The sequence below is a fragment of the Penicillium oxalicum genome, chromosome I, assembly GCF_001723175.1.
Source record: "Penicillium oxalicum strain HP7-1 chromosome I, whole genome shotgun sequence".
NCBI lineage: Eukaryota > Fungi > Ascomycota > Eurotiomycetes > Eurotiales > Aspergillaceae > Penicillium > Penicillium oxalicum.
Window position 1 is genome coordinate 1,719,425 of NC_064650.1, and position 14,982 is coordinate 1,734,406.

General features: G+C 52.4%; 5 protein-coding genes across 5 annotated transcripts; all 5 read right to left on the minus strand.

Moving 5' to 3' along the window:
• Positions 1 to 541: 541 nt before the first annotated feature.
• On the minus strand, positions 542 to 1,588 carry POX_a00587 (Fatty acid hydroxylase vlmA; the record flags this gene model as incomplete). Its single annotated transcript, XM_050109526.1, has 1 exon — positions 542 to 1,588. The coding sequence occupies one exon, from the start codon at positions 1,586 to 1,588 to the stop codon at positions 542 to 544; it is 1,047 nt and encodes a 348-aa protein (XP_049973294.1).
• A 1,866-nt stretch (positions 1,589 to 3,454) lies between these two features.
• On the minus strand, positions 3,455 to 5,052 carry POX_a00588 (uncharacterized protein; the record flags this gene model as incomplete). Its single annotated transcript, XM_050109527.1, has 4 exons — positions 3,455 to 4,021; positions 4,100 to 4,474; positions 4,549 to 4,690; positions 4,778 to 5,052. 4 exons carry the CDS (start codon positions 5,050 to 5,052, stop codon positions 3,455 to 3,457), a joined length of 1,359 nt encoding a protein of 452 aa, XP_049973295.1.
• Positions 5,053 to 6,002: 950 nt separating this feature from the next.
• On the minus strand, positions 6,003 to 8,838 carry POX_a00589 (uncharacterized protein; the record flags this gene model as incomplete). The annotated part of the gene is made up of 2 exons (XM_050109528.1): positions 6,003 to 8,522; positions 8,701 to 8,838. The coding sequence occupies 2 exons, from the start codon at positions 8,836 to 8,838 to the stop codon at positions 6,003 to 6,005; spliced, it is 2,658 nt and encodes an 885-aa protein (XP_049973296.1).
• Positions 8,839 to 9,372: 534 nt separating this feature from the next.
• Positions 9,373 to 10,608, minus strand: POX_a00590 (Superoxide dismutase; the record flags this gene model as incomplete). Its single annotated transcript, XM_050109529.1, has 5 exons — positions 9,373 to 9,395; positions 9,457 to 9,553; positions 9,620 to 9,771; positions 9,887 to 10,066; positions 10,596 to 10,608. 5 exons carry the CDS (start codon positions 10,606 to 10,608, stop codon positions 9,373 to 9,375), a joined length of 465 nt encoding a protein of 154 aa, XP_049973297.1.
• Positions 10,609 to 11,991: 1,383 nt separating this feature from the next.
• POX_a00591 (Transaldolase) lies at positions 11,992 to 13,216 on the minus strand (the record flags this gene model as incomplete). The annotated part of the gene is made up of 4 exons (XM_050109530.1): positions 11,992 to 12,612; positions 12,693 to 12,976; positions 13,085 to 13,096; positions 13,159 to 13,216. 4 exons carry the CDS (start codon positions 13,214 to 13,216, stop codon positions 11,992 to 11,994), a joined length of 975 nt encoding a protein of 324 aa, XP_049973298.1.
• Positions 13,217 to 14,982: the final 1,766 nt, after the last annotated feature.

The following is a 14,982-nucleotide window of genomic DNA, read 5'->3' on the forward strand; positions in this document are numbered from 1 at the left end:
GCTTGATTGGGAATTTTTGGACTTGCTTTGCTTTACAATTGCGGTTTGGGCAACAGGATGAGAGGCCATAAATTTGGAGAATAAAGGATCAGAGCAGGCGCCAGTGTGAACCGGAATTGAGTTTTATTTTTTTGCTTTGGTCAGATGAAGTACTCGTATGATTTGCTTTTTTGAAAACATCGCTTTTTCCCTCATAATTTCATAATTAGAAGGCGATTCCGTCGAGAAATAAGTGCTCATAGAAAAGTCCGACCACCTTGCTTCAATAATTCGGTTGAATGCAGTGCTTTGGGGAAAAAGTCCGTAGCACCACCCATGAAGCACAAGATGGTCGCAAGTGAGTAGTGACCCGAGTACTAACACGGACAAAGACCAGAGCAGCATCCCCTGCAAATGAAGTCAATCCCTTCTGTAAATTGATCAACCAGCAAAAACACGCCAAGAGAGAGAGAGAGAGAGAGAGAGAAAGGAGAGCCATCAATTTATCATAATTTTCTTTCTCACTACATCAACCTCCCACTATAGCTGGATCCAGTCTGAATCAATATAACGGCATCGGTGATTGATTGACATAATCCACATTCGCCGGCACCGACTCGATCCGATCGCAGCACGTGCCAAACACGCGGTCCCACAGACGAGTCTGTTTGCCATAGTTGTGGCTCTTCTTCCATCCCTTGCGATGGTGCAGATCATGATCCTCAATGACAAGTTCAGCGTCGAACCAGCGCAGGAGCCAGCTTAGGGTCGAGGGCGGAGAAGCATGGACACGAAGACCCGAGTGACCAGCCAGTTCTGCAAACACGACGTACTGGTGACAGATCCACCACTCGTAGAAGCCGATGGGCATACCCATGAGCCTCATCGTGAAGTAGGTCATCAGGGGGATACCGGCAATATCGAAGAATTCCTGCTCGGTGTCGGCATAGAGAGTGAGGAGTGGGTTCGGGTGTTTGGTCAAGTGGTGGGTTCGATGGTACTTCCATAGTCCGTCGAAGTCGTGCATCACGCGATGGTACCAGTAGAACCAAAAGTCGAGGATGATGCCGTATAGGCCGATTTCCAGTGGTAACCAGGCAAAGCTCATCGACAAGGGGGCCTGGGCCGTGCGATAGGCAAAGAAGACGGTGAACATGGGTCGGAAGGTAGAGGTCGACATGAGCGACCGGACCACTTTGGCGACACCCACGTCAGGGACCCCGTCACGAGCGTGCCTGTCGCCGTCCAGAAAGCCGTGCGTATGTCCGAGGCGTCGGAGCACATGCAGCTCATGGATGGCAATGGCCTTGAAGGCAACACTATAGAGCACGAATGCGGCGATCGGGCCCAAGTTGTGACCTGTATATTGGACGTAGGCGTGCTGCAGGAGAATCGGAATCACGGCGTGAGTGATGACCCAGCGATGCATCGACCAGTCGGGGACATAGGGAACCGCATCTTCTTTGGCATGAACAGGGATGTCCGCGTCGAGATGCTCTGGATGAATCCCGAGTACTTCATAGAACCAGTGGTGAAATGTCCAGTCGGAACGATCCAGTCGTCGCCATGTAGACTTCATCGAGTCTTTGGGATTCCTTTCGGCCGTCATCTTGTAAGGCTGTGTTTACATATAATGGCTAAAAACGGGGGTTTTGTCCAAAATTCATTTCCTGCTCGTGCACAGAGCGATTGAATCACAAGGAAGAAAGAAGAAGCGCTGGGGAGTGGGTTTTAAACACCAACACTGTCTGCAATTTAGAGAGTCTGGAGAAACTCATCTTAGCGCCCTTTACGGTGGGCGGACGCGTCGATCCTTGCGATCTTCGGGAATGGGGAGGGCGCCATCGTTCGTCGCTCTTCGGCTAGAGAGTCAACGCATCGACCGACCTGCGTCGATCTTTTGAATCGGCTGAAGGCTAAGATACTTGGAGACCTCGCGGTTCTTCCGAGAGGCATGTGAATCTCCACCGTCTGCGCCGAGACTTCACGGGCGTCAGGCAGATGCCAAATGCCAACGAGAGGGGCTCCAACGCTCTCGAAGCTATCCGAATTGGGCTCAAAGGCACCGGAGACATGACGTCGATCGGCGGTGGCTCAGTTGCATTCCGCCGAGTACGGACATGAACTGTATGTTCACTATTATTCTGGTCAAAGGTCTTTGCATATTGATTATTGGTCTTGATGTCCACCAGCTTCAATGGCACATCCCCCAGAGGATGGCATGAAGTGGAAGGCAGGAATTCCCCCCGAGGCTTGAGCCTCTTCGACCTTCCGGGGAAACTTTGTTGAGGGAGCATCACGTGGAGGCAGAGTGGACAGGAATCATCCAGGGGGGGGAATAACCAAACAACCAGGGTTGAGCATCTCAAAGGGGCATGATTTTCATTGAATTCCACAATTGAGATCTCAAGGAACATTACTATCTCCCCCCACCAGACTATCCGAATGTCCATGACCGGAATAAAACGTGGAACAGGTCGCACAAGGCCCGAGTCGAGCGTGGCTGGTTCCCTAGGATGATCTTCACGTGTCTTCCCCCCAGTCACATGCCAACTGGCCAGTTGATCATGTCTGCGAGGGAAAAAGCGACATTTGCTTGCAATTTAATTGCAGAGTTGAATATTCGCAGAATTCTTTGGTAGATACTTGTTTCCTGCAAAGAGATAAGTAGATACGAGGAACTACGACACTCCTAGCCGAGGCTGAAGCAAGCATGGCCGGTCACCTCTCGCATTGTAATGCACATACAATATCCATCTAAGTGTCTGCTGAACCCGCTCACTCAACTACCTAGTACAGGACAGAACAACCCACTTCAAATTACCTGGGTCACCTCATCCACCTGAAGTTTGACATCAGTCATTCCCCCTACAATCTCAACTCTCCCCAAGTGCGATGCAAACGTGATGTGTTAGGTTCAAAAGAAGAACAACAAGGTTGCCATTTCATTTTGCTCCCGACCCGTCCGCAGTCTCATATTTGAATACCTGAATGGATTTGCATGGGAGAACAGAGGGGACAGCCCACTCTCAAAAACTGGATTTCACTGTGGGAAAAAAGAAGAAATTAAAAAAAGAATATTCGCATTCACGCATGTGCTATTTAAACCACCCCTCAGGAATAAAGCGGAAGAGGGGCGAATAACAATAATCAGGTTGAAAATGCCAAGGGGAATAAGAATGCCACCACACTCCGAACGAATGTTATGTATAAGTAACGGAAGTAGGCCGGAATAGAGAAAAACATAGATGTATATATTGATCCCGAGAGAGAATAGACGGACGCAACGAAAGGCAAAGTGACGCCCACCCGAAGACCTCGGTTCATGGAGAACGCTCCAGCTTCTTGCATCTGCATCTGCGTCCTTGAAGCTCGGGGTGGATCAAGTCATCATCCATCGCATTTAGTATGCAGTATTCGAATTTTCAGTCGTGGAAGTTAGAGAGCCGCTCCAGCATGCAAAATTCATGTAGATCTATGCGAGGGCGGTGGTGGTCTGGGTGTCCTCGGCCTTGACGGAGACGGCATCCAAGCCCGCCTTTTCGTTGTCAGGCACAGGGTCAGTCGCTGACTCTACGGCCCCATTCGCGGGTACCTGCTGTGCAGATTCGGCGAGCCCCTTCTCTGGTGCGGGAGGAGCGTCTTCGGCGACTTGGGCCGTCTGCGCAGAGACTGGAGTCTGCGGGACAGGGATAGTTTGGCGGCGCGGGGTGCCGTCAACAGTACCCAGAACTTCAATTTTGTCACCCTTGAACAAGATTGGCCCCTTGAGCAACTCCTTCTTCGAGGAGCCATCCGCAGCGGGCTGCTCCAGGCTATGAAGAAGCTCGTGGGCTGGTGCGTCCAGGTTGGGCATTCCCCCCCACTGCCATTCTAGTTCACCTCCGTATTGCTTGGGAATACTGCTCGGCTCCATGAAGGAGGTCAGAGTAGATTTCACCTCTGAGGCAGAAAGAATGAAAATCTTGGAGGTGGTGTTGGGGTCAAACCAGCGCTTGATCCAGCCCCAGACTGTTGGGAAAAAGCTTGGTGCACCAATGATCTAGAGTCCACGATCGAGCAAAATTGTCAGCCACAATCGCACTACAGATAAGAGGGTCCTTTTCGATTTCCAACGTACGAAGATCCGATCCAACGTTTCAGGGTAATGAGCTGTCGCCAGCACACTAGCATCCTGCATGTGGCTCTTCAAATTCCAGAACTGCTTCAATCCAACCCCGCTCACATCAACAATGTTGGTTGACGACACAATGGGAGTCTCGGGATTGGGACGTGGCAGTGCTGAGCATAGAGGCATGACAAAGTTCAACAGATTCTCGTAGAGCGCAAACAGAGTCAGAAGTCGCGGGGGCACGGACGATTTCTGGTGGGTGTCAGGTTTGGCCGTGTTCATGGTGTCGTTGTAGGCGGTCATTGACTTGGAGTCCAAGTGACGAATTTCGAACACGTAAACGGGGATACCACGGCGATCACGACGACCAGTCCATTGCGGATACTAACAAAAAGTGTGAGTCCAAAGAGCACAGTGATTCACGTAAGTCTCGAGAGGGCGGGCTGCTTTTCACGTACCATCCGTCGTGAGGCCTCATACTTATCCACGGCAATGTTCGCATAGAGGTCCTCAATAGCATTTTCTTTGCGCCAATCCTCGGTGTCTTTGAATTGACCCCATGCCCCCTCCACATCGAATCTCCGAGCGCGCAGGAATCGACTAGAAAGAAGAAAATCATGTCGTCAGTCCGCAACTCCTCCCTAAATAGGCCGGCTAAGTTCTCCCTCGCCATGACTGTCCACATACAGCATTGTCGCATCTCCATGACTCGCCGGCGTAGTCTCGACGCCATCCGCAGCCTTCACAGCCGGGGTATAGTACTTGTGCTCGGTGCATACTTTCTTAAACTCTTCTAACTTTGCCTCCTGCTCCGGTGTCAAGTGGTGCAGGTGACCAGCTAACCACGCCGTGCCTGCAGCCTGAGATGCCGATACGGCCGCGTCATTTTTTGACGCTGACGTCGTGCGGGACAAGTCCTGCTCCGAGTTCTGACTATGGTGGGATTTGGTGCGCCAAAGCATAATGAGTTGAGTGTCGAGCGGCCGCCCGTGGGGGTTGGTTTATTTGAAAGTGAGAGAAAAAAACAAAATTTCTCTTGTGACCAGTCAATGCGCAAGCAAGACTCAACCGATAAAATGGTAGAACAAGGTATCTCAAAAGTCGGTTCCTTTGGGCTGGAAAATGACGATGCTTTGTCGGAGATGTCGGATAGGGCACTGGGGGCGGTCAGCAACAAAATGGGACAAACGCCCCCGTAGTTCCACGGTTCCCGCCGTCTGGATTATCAATCAGACGAGTCATATTGTGGCATTTGCCTGGACCCCGTTACTGTTCAGGGGTAACATGGTGCATGGAAGGTTTCAATAAATGTGCAAAATTATATAATCCATTCTAGACCAACCTGGACGGGATGAAGCACTCGATGTGCCTAATGAACCCTGGCACGGTCAAGACCACCACATGGAAGATATTTGAAACGACCAGAGGTCATCGAAGCAGCCTTTCTTCTGTGTGTCAGCCTTATAGTTAAGAGACCCCATTTCTGCTTGGACGAACCTTAGCGTAGGAACCGTGCTCCTGCGGCTCTGCCGCTGAGACGGTGCGAGGAACTCTACGAACAAAAGCGTAATCTCCACCACTCGTCCACGGAGGAGCCACTGCGGAGTACAATGTGGAAAGCCAAGGTCGGATCAGACTGGGGCTGGGATGGCCGTTATGGATTTACAAGCATCTTGCTCTGTGTGAGAATGAAAAGGGAAAAGAAAAGAAAGATTGTCAAATTCTGGAAAGAATCTAAAGCCAGAAATGACCGATCGCGCATCAAGAGCACGGGTATATCCCTGATCAATAGTGATGCCTGTCCTAATCCCACCAACCCTCCCGGTGTTGTACAGAAGGCAGAACTGCGCCGCAGAAAGTCTCGTCAAATATTTAGATACAGAATAGGTCATGTGAAAAAAGCACGCGTTTTTCAGTCCTCGGTGAGATCACCGTACTCCCACATTCCCAGGCGGCTAGCCTTCGCCTCCTCCTCGAGCTCGCGCAGGTTCTGCAATGTCTCGGTAGATGCACGCTCCCACGCCTTCAGCTTGCGGGGGACCATTGCGAAACCCTCCCGAATCACGTCGGCGTTGATGCTCTGGTCCAAGCTCTTGGAGACGGAGGGATCAAGGAGGGTGACGTGCAGAAGGCCATCTGCCTCGACGTGATCGACATTGGCAACCAGCTGACGGTCAAATGTTTGATCGCCGAGGAAAGCCACCGCATCGTCCATGTAGTCTCGGGAGGTGGGGAATTGCAGCAGAGAGAGAACGGCATCGATAGCTTGGGGACGGAGCTTCTGAGCGGAGAATTGAGGCTGCGTAAGAGGACGCAGAGCCTTCCAGGGGAGAACCTCAGAGTTACCAAAGTCGATGTAGACCACCTCGGCCTGCTCCTTCTCGCGATCGTTGCGGCGAACTCGGGCGCGGTACCAGTTACCATCCTCGGTGAACTGGGCAGCAACCCAGTCGCCAGCCTTGGGGGGACCAGGTAGAGGGGTGTCATTGGCCTTGTTGATGTGGAAAGCGCGGAAGGCGCTCATGAGCTCAGTCAGGGCACTAGTACCGCTGCCGACTTGTTGCAACTTGAGGCGCCCAGTCTCTGGATCGATGTGGGTCACCATGACATCGCGATAATCCTTGCGACGAGCCGCAGCGGCGGCAGCTTCGCTCTCATTACCGTTGCCGTGGGCGGCCTCGGACTCTTCAGCTTCGGCCTCCTTGCTGGGATCCCAGTCGTGCCAGAGACCCTTGCGAGCATCCTTCGCACGCTGCTCAGCAGCAAAGTACTCGTTGGCGTGGCCTGATTGCTCAGCAGAGTAGGCGTGTACCGTAGCGAGACCCTCCTCGAGCAAGATCTTGGTGAAGTTCTCCTTGTTCACGTAGAGAGTACCGATAAACCCACCAACCTTATCGATAGTCTCGACATCGATTTCCACATCGCGCTGCATGCAGCGACGGTTGGCCAGGTCATGAGCCTCCTGGCCAAATGGCTCACCAGCGTCATTAGGACCGCGGGCCGATCGGGGAGCGCGGATGCCAGACAGAACCAGAGTCAGCTTGGCGTTCTCACGAGGCACAAGGACAGTGAAGCGGGAACCGGATTTGACAAAGTCCACAACGGCGGGAACGCGCTTAGACCGCTGCAGAATGCCGACCTCGAGCTTCGCCTTTTGCACGCTTTCGGAGTAGTCCTGGTACTGCTTGACCTTGGGTGGCTTGGGAGACCACATTCCACGGGCGTCTTGTTGAGCCTCGGCTTCCGCAACAAGAAAGGAGTCGTAGTCGGGGGATCGATCATCATCGTCCATGCGGTGGCGGATCACGGAAGCGTAGCCAGCCTCAACAAGGGCCAGTCCAATGTTGGTATTACCGAGAACGACGGTGCCGACCTCACGCTCCTCGTAGCCTTCATTGGCAGGTTTCTTCCCGTTGATTGTGACCTTGACACTCTTACCAATGATCTTCTTGCGCAGGAACTCCTTAGCATCATTGGCGAAGGGAGCCTGCTTTGGGTCGGAGGGCTTGGGCTGACGGATGCTAGCCAAGCTGATCTTCTTTTCCTGGCCGGCTTTGTTGCGAATGAAGATGGTGTCGGCGTTGAGAACCCGGCCCACTGTGTAATCGAGAGCAGCGGCACCCGAGCCCTTGGGAGCAACGTGGCTGGTGAAAATGCCCTTGCGGGCATTCTTCGCCTTCAGCTCAGCCTGACGAAGCAATACCATATCGCCACCAAGCATGGCAGAATGGTGATCTTGGCAGCGGGCCAACCCTTCCTCAAGGAGGAAACGTGCGATGTTGCCGTTGGGGTGCAGAAGAGTGGCAACCAGCTGGCCCTGTGGGGTGACACCAAGCAGGAAGACCTTGACCTTGCGCTGCAGGAGTCGGGTCTCAACAAATTGCTGGGCCTCGTCACCGAAGGGCTCAGCGGCTTGCTCCTTGCCATCGGCAGTGGTGCGCTTGGCAGAAGGGGCACGGACACCAGCCACAGCGGCGACGGTCTGGATGTGCTCCGTTGGAGAAAGCAAGAGGCGAAGCACAACTCGGTCACCATTCAACACTCGCTCAATGATACCCTCCAATTGCTCGCCTCTGTGCTTGCTGGCGAGTGCCTGTCCATTGGCCAATTCGTAGGTAGTCTCGATCAGGCCCTTGTCTGAGGAACTCCAAAGACCCTTATTCTCGTCCTGAGCTAGTGATTCGAGTGCTCGTAGCCGGTCTAGTAGGGCCAGTGTCTCTTCAGACTCATCGCTGCGCTTGCCAGCCTCCTCACGAACCTTGCTCCAGCCTTCCTGAACACTGATGTCGGGAAGCTGTGCGTCGAACCCAGGCAATCGGATGATACCATACTCGCGCTTAGCACCGGTGGGGATAGAGTATACGACATGGAATTGGATGACCTTGCCAACGAGCAGCTCACGGAGGAATTCGCGGGACTGGAAAGCGTAAGGCTAGATGGGGCAATTTTCGTCAGCTCATGGATAGGGTGAATTGCTGGGCCTTTGGTCTCGAGGCACATGACTTTTGCAAGTGTATACGCAGCGGATGGGATTGAAAAGGGGGCAATGGCAGATTTCGCAAACGAGGACCAAAGAGTGAAAAAAGAATCAGAGACCCAGGGAGGCATACCTCATCACCTTCCCTCCTCAACCGTGGGGCGGAGACGTAGGCTAAGGAAAGCACACGCTCTTGTGCGGGATTTGTGAGGTTCGACAACACCACCGTGTCGCCGGAGAGAACGGACTTCACACGGGCTTCAAAAGACATTGTGAAGGAATTGGCAGAAACCACAACCTCAGACAGAAAAATGAGCTCAGAACTGAGGGCGTGGATCTGCGATTGAGTGGAAGTTAAAGAAAAATGAAAAGGAAGAAATGATCAGAAGATCAAGGGGCAACTACGGCGAAACCGAGAGCTTCGGAGCAGAAACGTGGCCGCTGTGTGTGGGGAAAGCGGTCTAGGCGGGACCTGCGAGGCTGTGAGCTCCGGGCTACGGGCTACGGGCCATGGCACACGGACCACGCACGGATCACGGAGTGCAGATCACAGATGAGATGACCAAGTGATCCGATATCAAAAAGATCCAGCATGATCAGAAGCTTTGATCACTACCGGTAAGCGATTATAGGAAATTACTCGAGGTGAGGGGGATTTTAAGTGAAGTTGACATTGATCTTCGTTTAATCTTAGCCAGGGGACTATCCTGAGTTTTTCATCTTCATCGTCAGGAACATTCAGACAAGAAGAAAGATGGAACCAGAAAATCCAACGCTATATGAGAATGACAACAGCAGTGCTGATTTAAGCGGCGATACCAATGACACCTGTGATCATATTAGCAGTCTGAACTCGAGAAACCTTGTAAAGGGCATTGAGAGGACTTACCGCAGGCAGGACGGGGGCCGGCGTTACCAGTTTTCTTGGACTCCTCGTTGCCACCCTTGCCAAGGTCATCAGTACCGGCGTGCACAACCAGAGTGCGCTATTCCATAGAGTCAGTATTCTATGTCAAGTTCAGGAGGGCAAAATGAGAGCTTGTTGGACTTACGCCGAGAACGCTCTCAGCACCGATCAACTTGACAAGCTTGTCCTGCTTGGAGCCAACAGCGTTACCCTCGGCATCGGTCTGGAAGTTACCGAGGTCACCGACGTGACGCTCAGAGTCCTCGGGAGCACCGTGGGTCTTGCCAAAGGGGTTGACTGAAGGATGCGGGAGGGAACGGATTAGTATAATGAATCTCTTGCCTTGGGTGGCTCCTCTCGTCTCCATCCAGGTAGAGGGGCCCGGGATATTTGAGAATGTGGGGAGACTTACAGTGAGGGCCAGCGGAGGTGCAGCCGTTGGTGTTGTCACCGAACTGGTGGACGTGGAAACCACGCTGAGCGTTGGCGTCGTTGCCGGTGATGTTCCAGGAGATGGTGGTAGGGGCGTTCTCGTCAGCCTGCTCGAAGGTGACGGTGCCAGAGACCTTGGAGTCTCCGCGGACGACAGCAACTGATCGACTAAATTAGTACTATGTCTTTATTTGAGAATGACTGTGTATATGAGAGCGGGAAGTGTGCTTCGAGAAGGGGTATGGAGGACAAGGATCGATCCGGTCATTGCTTTTGCTCGTCCAGGCACAGCCGCCTTTCGCTTCGATTCAGGTATCATGAGCCACAGGCTTGCAGGTACCCGAATCCGCCACAAGCAACCACCTGCTGGAGCGTCGGCAGTGGTGAACAGGGGCAGACGGCAGACGGCAGACAGCAGAGGAAGCTGACGCTCTCGCAACGATCTTCGGCTGTCATGGGCACAGGAACCTTGGAAGCTTCGGTGGAGAGCTTGATGGCCAGGGAGACCTGCCGATAGGTCTGTTGAAGCTCGCAAGGTGCTCAAATCTGCTCACTCCAGGGTCCTCGGCCGATCGTGCAGTCGAGCTCAGAGCCAATGATGGATGCGGGGAGGGAACGGGACAAACCAAGGGAGTGGAACTAGTTCATTGATTGTCTTCCTCAGAGACCCTGGGGGAATATGGACTCACCAGCCTTGACCATTTTGACGGTGATATAGATGGTTGATATGGAATTATTGGGGAACACGAGTTGATTGTTCTTCAGGGGAAGAAAAAAAAAGAGAGTCGGAGGCCAGCGGCGGGGTTGGGACAATAATAAGGTGGGTGATGTTGACGTGACTCTCCAACCAGCTCCTGTACGGGAAAGTAGAGAAAATACACTGCCGATACGCCCGGAAGGTACATTGTGGAAACTTGAAGCGCCCGCAATATCCCGTCCGACATGGAAGTCAATGGAAAAGAGCAATACCATACCAAAACATCCCCACCTTCCTAAGCGGGCGACGATCGGGACGAGGGGAAATGACATAATAATCATACTAGCTAAACACCTTTTGTACCATCTTCATTGAGGAGTCCTCATCATGGGTCAACGGCCGCCTCTATCGAATGCAGACATTCTCACCAAGCTTCTCTACATGTACATCAACCTTACCGGACCAAACTCAGATACCATAGCTCATAGAGTTTCCTGTCTCAGCACGATTTCAATCATTGACCGCCTTTCGTGGTACACGTGTAACCCCTCTCGAGTCCCTGCGGGGTCAATGCCGGCTGGACAGAACCGCTGGTGGTGGAGTGGACAGCTTGAGACTGTAATGCATAACTAAGCAGACCAGGCCAGACTGCCGACGACTGCCAGACACCCTCCACTCTGGCCAGCTTGAGTCGGAGAAACGGCCTTGTCGGCTGCCGAGTCGGCAGAATGTACACCAGGATTTGCTCTTAGCGGCACTCTCCATATACAACAGTAGCCACGTGATGCTTTAGTTGATCAAAAGTGAGCTCACCATGAGGTTTTCAGTTGTATCTTGGGCACAAAGCACAGCAGATCAGGACTATATTTCAGGAATTGGGCCACTCATACCAGGACGTGGAAGTTTCACAGTGGCCTCACTAGTTACTACTCACTGCCTACATGGATGTGGAATGCGATTCTAGTCTCCAGGGGTATAAGCATGAATCGAGAATTTATGGGAGTTGATTGAGGATGCCAGTCCTCATTCGGCCCACAGAGCGCCTCAACACAGGACAGCAATGGGAGTAAGGTGAACCAAACCACCACGAGGTCCCCTGAAGGACCAATCCCGATGCATGATGAGGGCCAGAATCAGGGGGAAGCCGGACCGGGAGGACAACAAATAAAAATTTAGATTCATCAATTCGTATCTACCGAATTCCCAAAGCCATTTTGGTGATCGCCAATTTACAAAACCATATCATGTGCGACATTGAACAAAGGGGAAAAAGAAAAGGAGAAGACAGGGAATTAGAGAAAGAGAGGAAAAGAGGTTTCTCAACGGGTCACAGACAGTCAGTCTGACGACCACGTTTCAACCTCGTCCAGTCCCGCCGGCCTATCCCTCTAAGCCTGGATCTTCTGCTTGAGGAGGTCCTTGAGGGTCTCGGCGTCAGCAGCGAACTTGGAGATACCCTCGCGGAGCTTCTCGACGGCCATGGCCTCCTCGTTGAAGTCGAAGCGGAAGGCGGGCTCGTTCTTGAGGTAGTTGCGCTTGGGGATGTCGAGGTTGGCGGCGGAAGCAGAGTCCAGCTTCTTGGGGACGTCGGCAGTGGAGTTGAAGAGCTCCTCCAACAGGTTGGGGGAGATGGTCAGGTAGTCGCAACCAGCAAGCTCGGTGATCTCACCGACGTTACGGAAGGAAGCGCCCATGACGATAGTCTTGTAGCCGTGCTTCTTGTAGTAGTTGAAGATGTCCTGGACGGACTTGACACCGGGGTCCTCGGTGGCGGTGTAGTCGCGCTTGTGGGCAGCCTTGTACCAGTCAAGGATACGACCAACGAAGGGAGAAATCAGGAAGGCGCCGGCCTCAGCGGCAGCGACGGCCTGGACGATAGAGAAGAGGAGGGTCAGGTTGCAGTTGATGCCGTGCTGGGACTGCAGAATGTGGGCAGCCTGGATACCCTCCCAGGTGGAGGCGATCTTGATCAGGACACGGTCCTTGGAGATGCCGTTCTCCTCGTACAGCTATTCAAGGAGCAAACAAGCTGTCAGCAGGTCTTCTCGCCACGCTGCCACGCAAAGGAACTCTTTGTCTGGGAGCATACCTTGATGATGTGAAGGGCCTTGTCAACGGTGCCCTGGGTGTCAAAGGACAGCTTGGCGTCGACCTCAGTGGAGACCTTGCCGGGGATGATCTTCAGGATCTCCTTGCCGAACTCGACGAGGAGGCGGTCCAGGGTGGCCTCAACCTGCTCATCGAGGCTGCTGCCCTTAGTCTTGCCGTAGGCGACCGCGGCATCGATGAGCTTGGCATACTCGGCCTTCTTGGAGGCAGCGAGGATCAGGGAGGGGTTGGTGGTAGCATCCTGAGGCTTGTACTTGCCAATGGCTGTGAAGATGTCTCTGTTAGTCAATGCTCGCAATGATGCCGTCACGCTACTGCGCGAGGCATTCCGCAGCATCTTGCGCGATGCAGACGCATGATCGAGTTACTTACTGGCAAAGTCACCTAGACGCATTGAATGTTAGTGATGTGCATCGTGTCAAGCAGGGGGGGCTTGGACAACTTACCAGAATCACAGACGACAGTGGTGCCGGTGGCCTTGAGCTGCTCGAGAGAGGAAGACATGATGATGTGACTGGGATTGTATGAAGTTTTCTAAAATTGAGTTGGAATTGAATAGGTTGGGAGGAGGAAGTTGGAGATGATTAAGGAGAAGAAGAGTCAAGAAAGAAAAGTGGCGAGCAGGGACACTATTTAGAGGAGGGGCAATCGAACCGGGGAGGCAATGCCCTCCAGGCGGGTCAGTTGGGGTACTTGTGATTAGTATGGTAAGACCATACTAGGCTGTGGTACCTCACTGCTGGCTACATCAGCGTTGAGGAGAGTGGGGCAAATGACGGGCCTGATGAAATCACCCGTGGGTATTGCTGTATTGGATCCGACAAAAGACTAATACGTGTGTCAACGATTCTGGCTGGACCAGGGGAGGGACATGAGTGACTGTGAAGTACTGTAATCATTATGGACATCAGGCCGATGACTGACCCCAATATGACAGCCGCTCGCAGCACCATGTGATGATGCACCCAGACTACCTAAGTACCCATCCTACAAACCAGGACTCTTTACCCTCTTGATCAATTGCCCGAGCAGAGTGAAGGAGTAGATTCATGCATTCACTAAGCCGGACGGATGTATCGGGTAAACCATTCTTCAACACTATCAGACTTGCTCACTTTGCCTCACTTGCCACTACTGCAGACAGGTGTGGTCTCTCCCCTGAGTCCCATTGCCTATTGACTTCATATGTTTGTCTTGTTTCTCAACGGTTTCCGCATAGTCGGTAATTGAACCACCACCGTGATGTCCTATCCGGTCTCTTATGCTGTCCGCGTGATCAGTTTCAACTCGGTGCAGAGTGCTCCGAGTCAGCCCAACCCGGAGCGGCGGAGGGAAGTCGACCGGTCAACGGCCCACAACTGCCATTGCGAAGCTCACCCGTCCTCACCGAGATCCGGTTAAATATTGAAATATTGGATCGATGGTGGGCGGCCAAACGCACCTCATAGTCTAGAAGGCAGGTACAGATTCTCAATATTCTTCTCGGCTATTCAGGCGGGCGCAACTTACTACGAATAATGGGGAAATCGGCGAGGAATTAGGCAATTCCGCCCGTCCACCTGCGTGTCCTGAAGGACAAACACTCTTGTAGCCAGTTGACTACAACCTTAAAATATGTACATTCAATCAAATGGTCCTTTCATACCGGCGGTCGGCATCTATGTAAGCGCTAAAGTCATAAAGTCCTCAATTGTATACGTACCCAAGTAGTAGCTCACTCTACCGAGCGTTTTACCTCTGTCAAGTAAGCCTTTTGTTTCCGAGATGGTGCCGCTTTTACGAGGGCACTTAGAGTCAAACTCACAGAGGATCTCAAACTGGACTCAAAACTCCAGACTCAGACTCAGACTCGAGGAAGTTTATAGATAAATCACGTGACTAGACTCGGTGAGTGGGATTAGTGTTATGACCACCCTAGGCACATCGGCACAGTATCAATACCCACTAAGCTATTGTGCCTTTCAGAGCGTTGAACTAGATGTATAGTCTTCGAAAGTCATTTGACGCCTACAATCGCTCCTAACGTGGCTGAATCAAGGTGTCTCGTAATCTATTCGTCAAAACCACTTACTGCGGGAGATGACTTCTTTTTATGATTTAGCACTTACTGTAGGTTGCTCCGTCAATCCATTATGTTTCACCCGCATCTCCATGAGCGTGTAGTCTTTGAGAGAACGAAAGAGCAACCTTGGGTGTGATCATCCGTCCGAGGGCGCTAACGGCTTGTAGAATTGAGAAGCTCCAAGTCTTCGAAGACCAATGGAACAGTA